This window comes from Centruroides vittatus, unplaced genomic scaffold (assembly GCF_030686945.1).
Source record: "Centruroides vittatus isolate TY-2023 unplaced genomic scaffold, ASM3068694v2 contig_743, whole genome shotgun sequence".
NCBI lineage: Eukaryota > Metazoa > Arthropoda > Arachnida > Scorpiones > Buthidae > Centruroides > Centruroides vittatus.
Window position 1 is genome coordinate 769776 of NW_027122479.1, and position 18705 is coordinate 788480.

The window sequence follows — 18705 nt, forward strand, 5'->3', positions numbered from 1 at the left end:
TTGTACGCATTACAGAACTATCTTTTAGAACAGGCTATATTCGAGAAGAAAAAATAAATCTCGACTGTAATTTTTCACACATCAATTTTTATCAATTTATTTCCTAAATCCATCAAAGAATCAAAGTAAAAATAAATAAAGAAATTAATGAAATTCGAAAAGTTATTATTCAATTCCCTTACGAAACTTAAGATTAAATTAACTGTCAAGAAGAATAAAACCGATGTGTAATTTGTGTTTATGTTAATGATGTTTCTTTTATACTTCCGTTTTAGTACGACTTGTTATTTAATACTCATCCATCAATGTTCGTTCTTCGTATCGATTTGCTCACAGGGGCTTTCCATCGGTTCTCGTAATTTATAATTGCATTATTTCTTTCTTAATTTACATTTAAAATTCATATCTTAACACATCGTAAAACACTAGATTTTTCCTCAATAATAAATTATTTTTTCTAATAATGTAATTTTTTATAGGGAAAAATGTGTATAGCCTATGTGTACAGATAGATAAGGAGACGTAGCCAGGGAGCCGAGCCTCGGTATTCTCAATAAAAGTACGCCCTAGCCAGGGACAAATTTAAGCTGTAATGTGTAGGTTAAGCACACGACGAATTTCCCTCCACTAAGTAGTAAGAAAGACTCGAGACCTTTAGTTCGTCAGGCGTCTCGTAGATCCTTGTTACAAGTTAAAATGATTCATTTTAGTTAAAATTACGAATAATTTCTTAAACTAGACGGATTTCAGTGCCTTGTAATTATTTTGCGGTTTAATATAACGAACTTTCCTTATTTGGTTACGATTGAAGAGACCCGATTAAAAAAATATTTAAAAAAATTTTACCTCTCTTGTCAACTTACAAGGAAACTTTTCGGTAGTTGTTTGTTGAAGAATTTATTTATTCTTCTTTTACACTAGGGATAGTTAGTTTAATAACGAGAAACGGCTCCACCCCTCTCTCGAGTGTAATTATAAGAATAAGGTGATGTACTGTAAGAGTAGTCGAAAATCGTCCTTATCTAACTTACACTTTATTCAAACCAATAAGATAAGATCTTTTATTTTATTTTTTATCTTTGAAACTTCCAAACATTGTGTGGACACCTACGCGCACTGTTAAGGGTTACACGGCGGCCAATTTACATCTTAAGAATATAATTTGAATTTCATCAAATTGAATTTTGTTTATTTTGCGCTCCACCCAACTCATCAATTTAAACGACACACATCAGCTTAAAGTAGTTAAATCTTAAACGGAACCTTACCCAAATATTAATTAATCTATGCTCGAGAGAGAAATTTTAATGTGTTTTTAATAAGAAGAGGTCAATGGTTCGAGTCGCAATTAAAGTAGGTTTTTTACAGATTCTTTGGGTGAATTGTACAGGTCAGTACATTAAACAAAGGCTGGAAGTAGCTTCGTTTGTTAGACTCTGCCCCTCAGATGCATACGTGCAGTATTTAATGTAGGCCTGCAGTGTTTGAGGCGCAGCCCGGGCTGTACGGTGGCCGCTGTAAAGAGATTGCGGTGGAGTCGACTGTGGTATTTTGCTAGACGAACAAACGTAAAGAAGGTAGGAATTTCTCGGATGGGATGGACGATGGGGAGTTTAAAAAGTATCGGTTTGTGCAAGTTCTACCGAAAAGAGCTTCTGTTGGAATATATTAGAGAAGAGTCGAATGGCATCGATTTTGCAGAGATAATAAAAGAACAGTTGGAAATAAGACAAGAAAACGAATCACCGTTTCCTATTCCTTGGATATTCAGTCCGTTTAGCCAGATTGGGTTGGCTATTCCCCGGAGATGCACACAATTCCATTGCCATCGATTCCTGTGCAGCAGATTTATTTAAATCGGATGGTTGTTCGCATCGAACATGTGTTCAAAATTGTTTCCGACATGTTCGCTGGTTTCTCTAAGAATTAACCTTTGTGTATTGTTGTAGCGTGTTTTCACGGAAGACACTCTTCTTTCTAGATTGCTTCTTCTTTGCAATTGCAATTATTTTCCGACTAGGGACGGGCTCTCTTTCTATTTTTCTTTTTCTTCCTCGGATGTACTTTTAAGTCTATTAAAAATCACTTTATAAGATTTATATTCCTTTTACAACTGTTTTTTGATGGTATCGGCAAAGGGATAAAAACATCAAATCCATTAATCATAATTCGCTATGCTTAATATGCGGGATACTTAAATATGTACTCTTAATTTACAGGCATTCTTGCCCGTACAAACGGCGTGTAATTCAAATATTTGTAGTGTAAGGAACACGGAGAATAAAGCTTGATTTTTGTGCTTAAATTAATATTCGTAATTCTTTATCGGCTGCTGACAAACGGAATTACTGTAAGTATGCAGTTTGTACACAGTTACTTTTATACGGCATTAATTAATGTAATCGTATGCGGATGCTCGAAAAGTAACTTAAAAGTTGTTCATATTAAAACGTTTACCCTCTTCTTTGACTTCTTTTTCTTCATTATAAACTGTTTTGTTCACATTTCCAATATTAAAATATTACTCTTTACAGCTTGTAAGGCTTAAAAATTAAAAAATATTATTATATAATACGATGACGGTTCGGCCGTTTAGTAAGTTAAAAAGAGCCAATACTTTGACATAGAGTTGTGATTTAATTGAAGTTTCTACGCTTGAAAATTACAAAATTCCACTTATAAATCCATCTTATATTATATAAAATGATATAATATAATTTCTATTCCAATTCGGTAGGCTAAAGCAGTGTTTCTCAATCTTTTTGGACCGCGACCCCCTTCTGCACTTAAAAATTTCAAAGGACCCCCGAAGAATAAGTATGTGTCGAAAAACATCCCGGAGGGAGGGGGTTAGGCTCGTATTTAAATATTATTTATATGTGCAATTTATTTAAGTAAAATTATTTATATATTTTTTATTTCTATTATTTCTAAACATGAATCCATAGTAAATTTATAAAATATTTGAAAAAATTGATCTGGCATCAATTTTTCAGCGACCCCCCAAATATTTTTCACGACCCCCACTTTGAGGATCACTGGGCTAAAGCGTGTGTCTGCCACTTTAAAAGGCCGGGATCAAATTGAGTGGGGTTCTCAAGAATAGAAAGAGTCTTCTGGTTCCGTTCTTCCCCGGACGCTTCATTGTGGGCCGGTCGAACTTACGGCAAGCACGAATGAAGGCTTCTTGGCCAATATAGAAAGTCCAGACCCGCAATGTGCACTAAAAAGTGCTCGTTGCGCCTAGTCGAGCCTATAATTAAATAAACAAGAGCCACATTAGCGTCGATAGTAGCCTAAGCCCGATCGATCGAGTGGCGAGCGTGAATAAAAACTGTCTGCGCTTCCAGTGGGCCCACCCGAACCTATAACGAACCCGAATAAAGGCCCTCTCGGTACTGTACCTACGGAGGACGAGTCTTTGAAAAAGATTGAATAAAATCTTAACATCCCTCGGGCATACAAAGGCTCCCGAAAAGGATCAAAACCCCAATTTCTACATAAAATTAAACTTTTGTAGCCACAAAATGGAAGTTTTTCACTACATAATGATCTTTTCTTTTAAATGTTTGTAGAGATGTTAAAACTCGAGATTTTATTGCTATAAAAAATTACTAGACCTATTCATGCTGACTGTTCAATTAAAATTTTCAAAAAAATGATAACTCAGAATAATAGATCTATTGTCGTTTCGTAATTTTGCTAATGACGCTTATTAAATTTTAATTGTCGTCATCAGAATCTTATTTAGGGTAGAATGTACGGTAAATTAATATTAAATTATTGACATCAATTTAAGATAATATACCTTGGAATTGCGTGTTGCTTACAGACGTTAACATAGACTTTGTGTTAATTGTTTACACGACTTACAAGCCAGTTTTTATATTAAAATCAAGAATTTTAAAACAGATTTTAATTCGAATAAATTCATTAGAACATTGTTAAGAATTAAGATAAATTTTTAGGGAAACTTTTAAGCTTATTTGGACGAATGGAGCTTATCTTTATTAAACTTAACTCCCGAAACACATTAGATCCTTGTTAGAGAATTTAACTAGAACCGCTTTAAATACGTACTTAAATAGAAAAGAAGAAAAATGGAGAGAAAATTTATTTCCTCGGAGAAGACTGATTAATCTTCTTCATCTCGACAATTTACTTTAAAATTCCGATGAGAAAGAGATTCGATTAATCGTTTGAGAACAACTCTGTAAAGAAATTCGTCTCAACAATCGATATAAAGATTTTTGCAAAGAATAAAATAATTTCAAAAAAGGTTCTTGGTTTAAAAATAAAAAAGAAAGAAAATTTCCTTTATCGCATTCATTCTCTCTTCCTTGCTTTGAGCGGGAGCTCGGAGAAAGATAGCCGAAGAGGGGGAAGGAGACAGAACCTACAAGTTCTAGCTTAATAAAAAAAAAGCAAAAGTAACTTCTGAGTAAGCTATTAACGGATCAAATAGGGGGTTAGAAAATAGTCGTGTTTGCATGTTGTTTGCAATAAATAATGACTTCAATAAATGTCAAAGCAGATGGATAGATGTGCCACCTTCGGATACGGCAACCCAATAACTAAAGAGGCCCGTCGAAGCTAATAAATAATAAGCCCCGAGCTAATTAATAATTTCCGAACCGCCGAAGAAGATAAAAATGATTTTCGCACGAGGCCCAAAAAAGTGGATGATTATCTTTAAAAATTCATTACGATTTCGGATAATTACGTAGATGATGATTGAGATTTCTCGCAGAGTTCCCGATTTTCGCCACTTTTTATTTTCTATTTTTGGTGGCTTCCGAGTCGAAAAAAGCAGCCATCTGTGTAGAAGATTAAGGACTCGAGTTTGAATAAAACATATTTATGTGCCTAGCGGAAGAGGGTACAAGTTTATCAGGTTTGTCTCGCTTGTTTACCGCGAATTAAGCGAAGAAAGAAGAAAATTTCCGATTCGGATCTCTGGGTCGAGGAATGCCACACCCCAGAATCGAAATCTTGGAGATTTTTCTGGCGCTGCATCAAATTATCTTAAAGGAGAAGAGAATAAAATTCGAACAATAATTGAATTTTTATCGCAGTAGCGAGGCGGAAAAGTGGCACTTCTTCGATAAATAGTTGTTGCAGTTTGCTTTGCGTTAAGGAGTAATTGGCGAGTCGTGTAGGGAGTTGCTGCGCTTCATAACAGCAATCAATCTGTTGTAAACACAATAATTAAAGCGAATGTGAAGCAAAGGGGATCGACCAATCACTGTCAGCGTTACAATGTGTCAAAATGATTCGGGAATCGGTAAAGCATTCGCTAAGTATATAAAAAGGGGTTTACCATTCGAATTTCAAGATTTTTAAGGGTAAAATAATTGTAAACATACGTAAATATCGAAAATGTGTTAATGTCTTATGGTATATATTTATGAAAATATGGCAAAGTCATGCAGACGTCATAAATATTAATGCGCTTTTATTTTAATATTCATCGTGATGTGCAGTTCTATTGGCTGTTTATACAATATATATATGTATATTAGAGTCACGTACATGTAAAGATATGTGCAAATCGATTAGTAAAACATAATTTTCTTTATTATACACAACGTGTCTCCGAGTTTGTCTCGTTTACATAACGCAAACTTGCAAATTATTGCCCGCTTTTTACCTATTTCCGTAGCATTTAATACTTTTCCGTCGGCGCAATTGTCATACGTTCGTTTTTCTTCTCGTCGCAGCTTTACCCTTCGAATTTGCCAGTTCTATCGACGTCGATGCTGCGGAGCACTCGACATAAGGCCACCATTGCGTAACACCGAGATCAATCCCGTATACATATATATACAAAGTAAGAATAAATTCGACATGGTGTGACAAATTAGGTTAAATGCGGCGAGAAGTTTAATGTAAAAGGAAGCGATGCACAGATAATTATTGTTTGTTTTTGTCCTCCCGTAGATTGTTTGGAAATCAAATCACCTGATAAAGAGGAAACATTCTTATAGAAGGAAACTGGTTAAGGAAAAACAGCTGAAAGAATCCGTATATAGGTCTAACAGCATGCTCCAATGCTGATAAAAGTGCCGCAGTGTGATGCTACCGAGACACGATTCGAATCCGAGATTCCTATTGACTTTTAAAAAAGTGAGCTTCGAGCGGAAGGGAAGGCAAAAAACGGCAGACAAAGAAGCGTTCTCGGCTACGAGTCGTGTGGCAAGACTCTATAAATAAAGCCTGTTTCATTAAAACACAAGAGAATGGTATAAATAAAGGCACCTAATTACTTGTACATTCTCGACGCAATCATCTTTCTTCGCCATTTACTTTTTTCATTTTCTTTTTTGCTTTCTTTAAGCGTCGTTCCAACTCTATTTTCGTTGCAGTTTGGTAAGAAGCGCGAGTGATAGCGTTGAAAAGGAGGAGGGCAGAAAAAATAAGTACAGAAATAGTTCACGTCCGAATATCTTCTCATTAGCGATGTGGTTGCGCCGGCGCGGCGCACCAAGCCACCCGCGCCGCGCCGCGCCGACACACCACCGACCAATAGTAGAGCTGGAAAAGGAACTAACCACGCCATCTACCCAGACGCTAGAAGTGGTATTGTCCGACAATCAGAGGCAGTCAGTCGACTCCATGCACGCGCTGGTGTAGCGGTGCCGCTACTCCATCCTGTAACGTTGAAAACTTCGATAGTGTCACCTTAACTTGACTTCGCTTCCGGCCCGCTCGACACTGTGGTGTGATAACTTTTAACACTAGCTCTAATCGTCTTTCGTTCGTAATCAGTTTGCCATCTGATAGAATCGGGGGTGTAGTACTTTAGATGTTTCGGGCCGGCCTAGCCGGTGGACGTCGTGCCTAGAGCTTGGCCTAACAACCCGATGGCACAGAGGGTAAGTGCTAACACCCGACTTTTTTGATCTAGTTCGTGCCCCTATAGGTTTAAGTAAAGCTGATTTTGTTGACCCGCAGTACGAAGATACGATGTCCCACTATGGGGCTATGGATGGCCCGGCTTCGATCTACGATCCACACGCCCACAGGTCCATGCAGACCTTGTCTCATGCGCCTCACATGAATCACACGCCTGCCATGCACCAGTATCATGGAAATCACGTTTCTTCGGTCATGTCCAATCACGTTATGGGCTCCGTGCCCGATGTTCATAAGAGAGACAAAGATGCCATTTACGGGTAAGTTAAATTTTTTTTTCCTATGGCGCTTTCGCAGCACAAATGTGACCTAAACCCGACACGCCGTAATAGAGTAAACACTCCAATTACACGTCACCGAGTTGCCAAAAAGTTGGCCAAATTGTAGCTAAGTTAGAGCGGGGAAAGAACATCAGTTTAACACGACTGGAAGCCTGGGAAAGGCTCGAACACCGAGGAAAAGTGTAAAAGTATTCAATTAACGATTACACAGTAATTAAATTAAGTATCGGATTTTTTAAGCCCTTTTCGCTTTATAGCAGTATCCTAGCGTAAGAGTTGTTACGATAAATTAAAAAGGGGCAATGAATTTTAAGAGCCTATTATGCAATAAAGCCTATAGTTTAATTATTTATTTACGATAGACATACAAATTTTACGACGTGTACGTTTTTATATTCCACGCACACTTGGTTACTAGTGCTGCTTGTGCAGCTGCTAGTGCTGTCGTACACTTTCGCAAAGGCGAGTGTGTAGAGATCTGGTACTTTTTTCCATCCACTCCAACTGCAGCTTCGTAATGGGGATAAAGGGAAGAAGTAATCTTTATCCGTTTAGTTTAGACGAGCGACTTACAATTGGAAATGGCAGCAGAACTTTAAGTGTTTGTTGCAGAAGCCATTGATTCCACTCCACTTGCCGGACAAGCTGGACGTGCAGTCGGGATATACTGTGACACTTTCTTAATCCCGTCTCTGGTATTGTTGGTAGCAATTAACAAGACATCTAGACTGTGTCACCGGCTCTGTAAGACCTCCCTAGGGCCAGGGTATAAACTCGAACAAGGTAGAAAAGGGAAAGTGAAGTGCAGTTGTGGAAGCGCCTCTATTATTGATCCGACTGTGATTATCTATAATTATCTTGCTTATCTCGGTTCCTTTTTTCGTTCCTTATAAATGAAGAAGTGTTTATAGACTTATTACTTCTTCTTCCTCGCACTTTTATACCGTTTTTAACACAGAAAAAATATAAAGCGCGTGTTATTACAGAAAAAAGAAGTTTACAATACACTTTTGAATCACATAACTGTGTATAAACTGCGGGCATTGAGAGCTGTTTTTGAAATTTGTGTAATGAACTAGACTTTATTTACTTCTTAGAATTTTAAAGGTTTATCTAGGAATTAACCAGGCCTAATTGTAGTTTTCATTACCTTAGGGGCTTCGTTTAGAATTGTAACTTAAGGACACACAAAAACCTTGGGATTTGCTGGACTTTTGCATTAGTACACACGTCTAATTCCTGAAAGTGCTCTATAAACAAGACATAAACAACAGGTAGTCACGTTTCAAGTAGATAATGTTACTAAAAAGAGAATGCTCACAATGATTTTCAGACATTATTCCATTTCTATTAATTAATTTCCGCACCAAATTGGCAGAGAATTTATTAAGCCAACACTAAAATTAAGTTGTATGAAACGCAGTTAGCACTAAGGGAGAACAGGATTTACAAACTTTTCTGGTGTATTGAATAAACACTAATTCAGGAAAGTTTTTCTGTTAGCAGATGTATTGTTGATTCTATTACGAAAGACTCAATATTGTGTTTAATTTGTAAAGAGAAAGTTTTAAGTTTTAATTATATAAAATTCTGTAGATGACAAACCTTTGTTTGTGTTGTGTTGTGTGTGTAAATTAATACGAGAAATTTACTTTCTTACTTTTTAGTGATTTAATTTGAAAGTAAATGTTTCTAAAAGATATTGTTATTATTAATTTCAAATATTGCTTTAAATTATACCACCGACTTAATTAATATTTATGTTATTAGATATTTAATACTGTATTTCGCGTGTAATATAATATTAAATTAGCATCAACAACTTCTTTCATACTAGAAAATGGAGTATATTGAATATATAAAAATATCCCCGATAAAAAGTGTTTATATGAAATTTAGCTCTGTAAATTAATTACAAAAAATTGTTAATTGTGATTAAACAAGAATTAAATTGTATTTTGTAAGAGATAATTTTGTTTAAAAGGTTATTCTGGTAACTTTAACGACGACATTTGATCGACTTAAAACAAAAATTGTCTTGTTAAGTTACACTAGATGTTGCGTGTTTGTTACTGGAGAATGACGTGTGTGTGTGTGTGTGTGTCTGTGCGAGTACAGTACATTCTACATTAAAATGTGTTTAGGTTAGAATACAAAATAACAAAATCTACGACTTTCTGTTGCGCTTAGTCTTAGTTACACTTCTGTTAATATAGGAGAAGGTATTAAACACTAAAAGCGTTTAATTAGACTAGAAAATGGAGAGAAGCTGCGCTTTTGTTACATTTAGTTGTGTTTTTCATTAATAGAGAAGTTAAGTTACGCCTGACATAACGTGCATGTGTCTTGTATTCTATAGTGAAATATGTATAAATTAGCATACAGAATAGTAAGAGTCTGCGACTTTCTGTGGCAATTATTTATACTCTTATTAATATAAAAGTTATGCAAGACGTAAGATCTGTACTTTATCTAACGAAGAGATTTTTTAATTTTTTTTATTTTGCAGCCACCCACTCTTTCCCCTCCTGGCACTGATATTCGAGAAGTGCGAACTTGCAACTTGTACACCTCGAGAACCGGGAATTGCAGGTGGGGACGTATGTTCATCAGAATCTTTTAACGAGGACATCGCTGTATTTGCTAAACAGGTTAGCGAATTGTAGCATTATTATCTTTTTGTGCTAGCTCTTTGATGGGAGATAAGGCAAACAATGACACTTTCCACTGCACCTGATAGGGCCTAACGAAAATCTTTATGGTTTGTAAATCTATCTGTATGTGTTTTTAACCTCTAAATAACTCTCTGTTATTGTAAAGTTTAAGCAAAAACAAAAAAAAAAAAAAAAAAAATGTATAAGACTTCTTTTTTCTAGTGAAGGTTGTGTGTTGTAATCGAGACGGCAATCCTCTGTTACGTATATATATATATATATACTGTACATTGTTATCATCTGTTGACACTCGACTGTTTCGCGGCCATCTTGCTTAATATCCTCTTTGTTCGAAGGCTAAATAGGGCGTGGTTGTGCCCCCTTTAAAAAAAGGCCTTAATAAATAGGCCTAGCTAGTGATACATTAAATAATAGTAGGCCTTATCCTATATCAAAGTCGCTTTTTGATATGGCTACTATAGATATAAATATCAGCTTTATCATCGGTTTAGAAGCGATAAAATTTTAAAAAATATGTGTGTAATTTACTTAAGAAAACGGCTTCAACAACAGAAAGAATTTCAGTAGCGCTCCAGGCTTGTGGAGAGAGGCTGCAAGACTACGATTTTGGGGTGTAAAATGGAGGGATTTTTGAAACATAATTACTATTTGTAATTAATTAGATGGTAGTTAATGAGTGACGAGGGTTCGAAGGGGCTTTCCGGGGGTATATTTTGTATATTTTGAGGGTTTTCGAAGCGGTCGGTCGACACAGCTGCTCAGTCTGTCGGTATATAAAAAGGCCTGAATGAAAAAAGCAGACAGTAAAGATCGGCCAATCAATAACTACTATAGTAACAATTCGGGAGTTGATCGTTAATCTAGTATTTATATAAATAAAACTTTGTTACTGTAGTAACAGTTTAATATTACACACTATTACTCTTAGCGGTGTTTTGATTTAATAATTTATTGTTTTGTTTTGTTAATGGGACAGCATTATAACGAATAGACCAAACGGATTTTCTAATTCGATGCTATAGTAGCATACTTTTTATCGAGTGTTTAATATTAATGAGTAACCGTTAGCTGTGTGTATTTATGGAAAGATTAAAAATGGAAATGAATACAGTAGTAAATGATAAATAGGGTGATTTGAAATTACTATAGGAATATTTTTAGTAGTGTATTTAGTGGAATTTTTCGACTAATCTAATTGGAGTTTATAAGCGTGCAGAACGAATGCTACTCGGTAAACAAGCGAGTTTACTTTAATCAAATCTCTTAGTAAAAGTGGCAGTTAGAAGAAGGAACGGGGGTCACGCATGGCAAGAAAGACACCCTAGGGTCAATACTCGTCACCTTTAGTAAAAGATCGGAGTTGGAGCTGGAGTAAAACTAGGATTTGGAACAGACGTACGAGTTGCAAATCCCAGAAAACAGGATGTGGAAAACAAGATGGCAAAAGTGGAGAGGCGTTGGAGAAGCATCGAGGTAAATTAACCATTAAGGAGTCAAAATAGGAGTAGATATATATAGGGAGAATATCCAGTAAAGCAATTTGGCCAAAGGAGCTAGAGTAAATCCTTTAGTAGGTAGGAGAAACGTGGCGCGTTGTGTCAGGAGAAGCAAAGGAGTGAACGTAACCTGTCGACTGTGTCGCTGGCTATTTTACCGAGAATATTAAACGATGTACAGGAGATGCTGCGTGTTATAAATACAAGCTGTCAGGTTTACGCCGAAAGGCAGTCCGTAGTCAGCTCGCAGTTAAATATTTGATGAGTGCAAGATTGCATCTGAAATCCCTGGCGTTCTTCCCTTCTAATAGAGTCGATGATTTATCACCTTTCGTAAATGCAAATATCCAAAGCGATGATGTATTTTAAATGTGCGTAGGGTTTTACCATTCCTTCTTCACAATCGATGGATACGCCATCATCTTTACTTTTTTTATATTTTTCTCCTTTGCCATTCATACTTTTCTTCTGTTTATTGTGTGTTTTTAGACAGATGCTTTCGTCTCTTCCTCTTTTATGGAGATTTATTTGTCCAACTTGCTCCTCGTCTCTCTCCATTTTTCATCCGGATTATAATTGGGTTTATCGGATTTTTCTTACTTACTCGCTTGCCACCTTTCCTACCACACTGCCTTACTGTTTTGGGCCTTCTTACGCCACCTAGGCCCTATTTAATATAAAAGAGTGAAGAGTCCTCTTCGTCTTTTCCCTTCTTACGACGTATCTGGCTTTTAAAAAATGCCTCGGGCCTCTTTAAAATCTCTTAGGCCCTATCTGATCTGGGTGAATGAAATAGTATAACCGTCTTTTCAACGTTCTAGACCAGGAATGGAAGAGTGCCTACCTTTTAGATCCCGTGTAGTGTAAAGAATCGACGGGTGTATTGGGCCTTCTTTACCACCTCTTAAGCCATACGTAATGTAAGAGAATGGAAAAACTGCTCTAGCTTTCGTATTACCTCTTAGGCCCCGACCAAGGGCAGTCTCGGGCCTGTCCATTTTCTAGGCTTTACCTAATGTAAAAGAATGGCGAGGGCATTCGGGCCGAAATATCCCGGTTTTTGTGTTTTCTGCCTTTTCTTTGTCGTTCGTTCTAAATATGGTGAAGCGTTGAAGGTCGCCCGGTTCAAGTTTGGTCAAAGTTGTGACCTGAACCCAAAGCAGCTTTAACAAACTCTTGGCATCGATACGCGTATATTTTTTCCTCGTCTACTTTTTGATCTCTTAAAATCTAGTTTAATCGCATTTTGCTTCACTTATAACAGAGTTTATTCGAATTACTCTAGTGGAACCATTGAAGTAAATGTAGTCTAAGTAACTGAACTGCTGAATTTAATATATGAAACTAACTTGTACCGGAAGAATTTTAAACTGATTGACACGGCCAACACAGAGGCAGTTACTGTTTAATTGAGAAATAAGACGAAATGAAATGGGTTATTGCTTAAATTATACTAATAAATTCGCCGTGAATGGCCTAAAAATCAAAAATTTGACACATGTCGATATTATCTTAAGCATACTTCTATTATCCGAGCCTATCAATCTTCTGTAATTATCGTCAGCATTATCTATTTTCTCTAATTGAGCCTAAGTTATCCCGAAACAAGTGGAAAACTATTTCCAGTTTCGAATATTTTTTAAGCATTAAATAACTTAATTACGAAATGATATTTTCGTAAACGTTATTTACACCACGCTTAAAACTTGAAGTCTGATCTCGAGGAGCGGAGAAGGCAAACTTTGAACCGTTCTCGGCCGTTTTCTGGTAGAAAACGTTGGAAATTTCGAATTTATTTGAATTTAAATGTGCTAAATTTAAAATTTTTGAAGGGAATTTAATTGCTTATATGACTTAGAGGTTAAACAAATTTACTCGGAGAGAGAGACTGGCAAAATGTAAGATTGCAGCTGTTGCTCTGTTTACTTTTACAAATCTATTTGTTTATATATACTTTTTGAAAATAATTTCCAACTAAAATAAATTGTACGAGATACGAGCGTACACAAGGCCCTTTCGAATTTTATTTTCTTAAGATTTCCTTTGCTTTTTCGTATATTTTAATGATTTTTACGGCCCTTAAAAGATATCTTTGACAAATTTTCTGTATAATTATAAAGAATATTTCGAAGGTTGTCAACTTAGAACAACTGGAAGCTCTTTAAAGTATCTGGCCGAATTTCCCAATTCTTAAAAACTTTAAAGAGCCTTTTAAGCTGCCGTACTTTTTCGTTTTAAAAGATGGCCCAAGTTCGATTTTAAAAGGCATTTTTATGTTTTGGGAGCTTCTAGACACAATCAAAATTGCAATTCACAATTTTTCTTTTAAAATGAAGCTGAATTTTTATAGCTCGTGGACTATCTCGTAACAGAATACAGTAATTATTTAAAATAATAATAATAATAAATCTCACTTCTGAACGATTCAGTTTCGTAAACTTTAACAAATATTTACATTAATTGCGTACAAAATTCGAATATTTCGGAAGGTCTAATTTAATTAGATTATTTCGTAAAACCTACTTAATTTCAACGTTTTACAAGGAATATCTGCCGATAGTTTAATTTCTTACAATTCACTGCCTATTAATAGTTATACAGTTCTTAACACTAGATCCTCGCTTCCTGGAAGTTAATTTCGACCTCATCTGATACAAAAAAAAGAAGTTTTTGATGTTTTTGTATCTTAAGAAACATAGAAAAACACTTAAAATTTGAGAATATAATTATAAAATATTTGTAAAGAGCAAATTTCTGTTGGGACAAGTCCTAGGATTCTTGTCTATTACTAGAATCTTGTTCCTTTTAAGCAAGTTTTAATCTTATCCAGTATAAATTATTACAAAAAAGTATTTAATTTTGATACTTGTAAGTAGAGAAAAACGCTTCAGCTTTGAAAACAGCCGAGTTTCCAGTAGAAAAAGTCCTCTCTAGAACAGTACGGTACGTGCACACAGTGCTTTTTTAGGAATTTCGACTTTAACCAGTAGAAGAAAGGATTAAAAAGTCCAAAATTTAGATTGTTGCGAGTAAGAAAGACGTTTAAATTTTGAAAATGGACTAATTGATATTTTTAGAAGGCAAATTTTAATTGACGGATGGCGTAGAATGTGATGAAGTCTTAACTTCGCAACGCCTAACAGTGAAGATATTATTCATTTTTCACGGTGGAAATTAAATTAAAAAAGACGAAAAAAGACCATCTGGATGACGATAATTAATTTTATTATCTAGATAAGTATTTTTAGATAAGATCTAATCTTTTTATAGATAATTAGCAGGTATTAATAAAGTTATCTACAGTCCAACTACCGGATTAATCCCTTTGTTTCTTCAAGAATATTCCTAATTAAAAAGTCTTTTTTCCCCTTCGTCTCTCGACTCCTCTCTACTGCTTTATAGATTAGAAAAATCTTATTTCTTGCTATCAAATCCATTAATGAAGTCGCGTAAGCCCTTATCAGAATAAATTATACATTAGAAAAAAGAATTTCGAGTCTATTCTTTGCCTTATGCTCACTATCTGGTGCAGATGGAAATGAATTTAGTTAAGGGAGGGGAGAAAATAGTGTTTAAGATCGTTGTTTAAAGCCGTAAAGTATGATTTAAACGTGTTTTTTTATGGATAAATTATAATCCCGGTGATGCTAAGCCATTATAATTCGAGGTTTACTCGTCGAATTCTAATTATATTTTGTATTAGAAAGGCTTCAAAATCTGAGTTGTTGCTGTGAATTTAAGACCTAAGAAGGTGCTGCGCGCGTTAAAAACAAGAAAATCTTATTACTTTTGATGCAATTTAACTTTATAATTAAAGATTTAAGTAGGAGGATGTCGAGAAATAAAAATTATTTAACGCCTGTTTGAAATTTTGGGGGTTAACGATGGATACGATTGGATGTGGCGAGTAAATATTTTGATCGACGTCAGTGAAATAATATAAAGGTGACAACTTTATTCTTTAAAATTTAAGATATCTTTGATCTGCAGAAGAAAGGAGTTACTACGGATATTAAGTTACTTGCAAGGTATCAAATTATATCAAACGGTTGACGTTTATCGGTGTTAAGTTGTCACAAAAATACAAAGAATATTCTTTTTTGAATCAAGCTAAATTAAGATACGGACAAGGTATGCGGAGTCACGTCTTTCCAGACGCGGGTAGCTTCTTAAATGTAAAGTAACGCAACACAAAGATTTGAATACATAAAATTGCAAAAACCAAGGAATTATCACCGAGTTTAAGTAAAATGTTGTATAAGGAGGGCTCGAATCTGCAACATGCTTGCCAGTGTGGTAATTGCCAATGCAGGCGATTGAATGCTAAAAGGTAAACAATATTTCGTGTTTAAGTCAAGTTTCGGGTGTGAGAAATTCCTGTCGAGTGAGTTATTGAGACATTTAAGCCGTGCTCTGACAAGATTTATCGAAGTAAATCTTTCAATTTATTCCGTTTAAGTGTAGGCCTAATTAGGCATGCTAGTAGCCTCCAGTGTTAAAAAAATCGAAACAATATTTCGTGTTTAAGAGCGAGTTTCGGGTGTGACAAGCTCTCGAAACCAGAGAGAGTTATTGAAGAGATTTAAGCTATAAGTAACCAAAAACTATGTGCTGCAAGTTGAATAAATTGTTGTTAAGTCCTTCGATTTATTCTGGCGAAGCTGAACCGTGCTATTATATAAGAGAAATGACGAGAAAACAAAAAAATTCGAAACCAAATCAAATTATTTTTGGAATTTAAGCCTGTTGTATGCAGGGTTTGATGAAACTACGACGAGAAAACAATGAAAATTGAAATCCTAAGCTCTTTTTTAATCCGAATCTATATTTGGATAAGTATACGATATCAAATTTGATAAAGAAAATTAAGTAACATTCGAGTTACAAGTGGTAAAAATTCGGTTATGAAACACTAAATGAACGGTGTAAGTGTGTAAAAACACGGGCGGGTGAGGTGGGATTTGAATGTATCATTCACACAATTCGGTCTGTATCTAGAAAAGAAAAAATAAATAAAGAGAATGTAAGTTTTCGGGCGGGTGTAGTTTGAAACAGAATACACAAAAGAGTAGCCTAGAGAGATCCCTTAGCGATCTCGGGCTGAAACTCTCTCTTCAACTTTCAGATCATGACCGAAAACCTACCCTACACTTGTGACGAAGAATTAGACACTCTAGTAAGTATCTTCTTCTTGTACTCTGTCTTAGTGTCGTTTGGTCTTACTTTTGCTTTTTTATTTGTTACCGTTGCAGATTAGACAGGAAAAACCATATTACGTACCAAATCCCGAGTTAGACAGCCTTGTAAGTATTTCCTAGCTTTTTTGTTTCCCCTTCTCTTCTCTCTGTCTCTCCCTGCACTCTTCTCTCTCTCTGTCTCTCTCTCTGTCTCTCTCACTCTCTACTCTCTCTCTTTTCTGTTATTATATATGGAGGGCTAACTGGTGTTCTATTCTGCTATCCATGTAATGGTTTACTGTTGGGCGAGCATGCTTATTGATCGCGGTGCGACTTCTACAGCGTCAGGTGCTACTGACATGGATATAATAGATACATGTGTAGGTGACAGGACCCACTCAACGAGAAATATATAGAGAATATTGGACCAGTTCGAGGTGTTTGTCTGAATTGGCTCGAATGAAGAAATTTTTTATATTTTTTTTCCATTTCCCCAGACGTTGGAAAAGCTGGAAAAGCAGCTCGATAGCGCAGGGGGGGCGGCTTCGCTTCTCTATACCCCGAGCTCTGACAAAACATACAGTATTACGGCCCATCCCCGCCAATGTTTCGGATCCAAAACATTGAAAAAAAGGCCGTTTCTGGCGTGCAAGAAGCTAGTAACGGGTTTAACATATGTGGTATTATAGTTAGAGCCGTAGGAGCTACGGAACGAGGGACGTGTAAATTTAGTCTTTTGGGGGAGGAAAGTAAAGACGGGAGAGATAAAAACGACACTAGAACAATTTCCCATCGGGCAAAACAAGCTAACTGCACTTGTGCAGTTATAAAACAAATCAACAGCCAATTTCAGTGAGAAAATCCTCGGCGATTACCGAACTTCTCCCTCATTATAGCGTTATCGGATACTTACACATTCCCAACACAAAAATGCAATTGCAATAACAAAGCAACATTTCTCATCACGTAACGAGCGAACAGGAAAGAGAGAAAGAAAAAATGCTAGCTCATATTCATTTCTCCTTGTTAACAATAACAATTTTACATCCGGAGAAGCAGTTGTTGTAAATAATGCATTCTGTATATACAAGGAGGGAAAAGAGACGCCCATTAGCTGCGCTTACTCCATGGTAGGAAAGCAGCAGCTACCATGAATCATTGCAGAAGATAAGAAGGTGAAAATTGAGTAGAGTAACACCCGACAGGCATCTGGTGTGGATAGCATCCCGTCAACCCCGGGCAAGCTCATTCTAATAAAGTAGTTCTCTTCTTCAATGCATGCTCATGCCTCTATAATATTAAATATATCGCTCTTTGGTAGTATAGTAGCATGAATTTCTAGTTCTATTTTCTCTGAGGCTCTCCCAGCGATGTAAGTGAAAATATTATTTATTTTTTCCAAATTGTTTTTTAATGTTTTATGTGTAGTATACTGTATCTTTTTGGGTGTGGTGGCTCGTATTTTTTTATTTTTCAACTCCAGACGCATCGGAAGCATCAGATATTACATTTTCTTGACTCGAAAATGTTAATCTTTCAACGTTTAAAGATCAATTTTTAATATTCTAAACACGAGGCCTTTAGCTTCTCTCGTACAATCTACAATGCAGTTCTGCTTATATTTTCAAACGTTTTCTCTTTAATTTAATCAATTAGAACAAATATACCCACGGAGCCACCGTGTCTTAAAAGAAGAGTATGCTATATGCTGCTTGGTAGAAGTTAACTTTACATATTTTTTACTCGTAACTTTTACCAAAAAGTTTGAAATTGTTCTTGAAAAATTCTATTTATATATTGATATTTATTACTATAGAAGCATAGCTTATAACAGTACGTAATACGCGACTTGTATGTGATTAAGCAATAGAGAAATTTGAACTCTTTGTTTATAATTTAAAATTAGCATCGATTGGAAGTGTTACTTACACTATTAAAGCTATGCTTCCTCCCTTTTATGTGTATATTATTGTTGTTAATGCATTTTATGAATTATATAAAAGTATGTAATGTTAATAATAATAAAACGAAACGATTCGAACGATCATTTCTGTGCATTTTGTTGCAAGAAGTGAAGTACTTTCACCAGTTTTGTTTATTCAAAATTAAGCATATGATACTTTCTTATCGATTCAAGACGATTTCTCAATTCGATTTAATC

General features: G+C 35.6%; 1 protein-coding gene across 8 annotated transcripts in view; it reads left to right on the top strand.

Annotated features, from left to right (window-relative positions):
* The first annotated feature begins 6418 nt into the window (after positions 1-6418).
* The window catches only part of LOC136981103 (homeobox protein Meis1-like), an 82183-nt gene continuing 69896 nt past the window's right edge, over positions 6419-18705 (top strand). Inside the window, exons 1-5 of one of the 8 annotated variants that reach the window (XM_067277372.1) lie at positions 6419-6875; positions 6955-7175; positions 9706-9847; positions 16493-16543; positions 16620-16670. In XM_067277372.1, coding sequence (XP_067133473.1) covers positions 6864-6875; positions 6955-7175; positions 9706-9847; positions 16493-16543; positions 16620-16670 — 477 coding nt within the window. In that variant the 5' untranslated portion in view covers positions 6419-6863. The remainder of the gene's footprint in view (positions 6876-6954; positions 7176-9705; positions 9848-16492; positions 16544-16619; positions 16671-18705) is intronic. The other 7 variants (XM_067277366.1, XM_067277367.1, XM_067277369.1 and 4 more) reach the window with 7 other exon arrangements.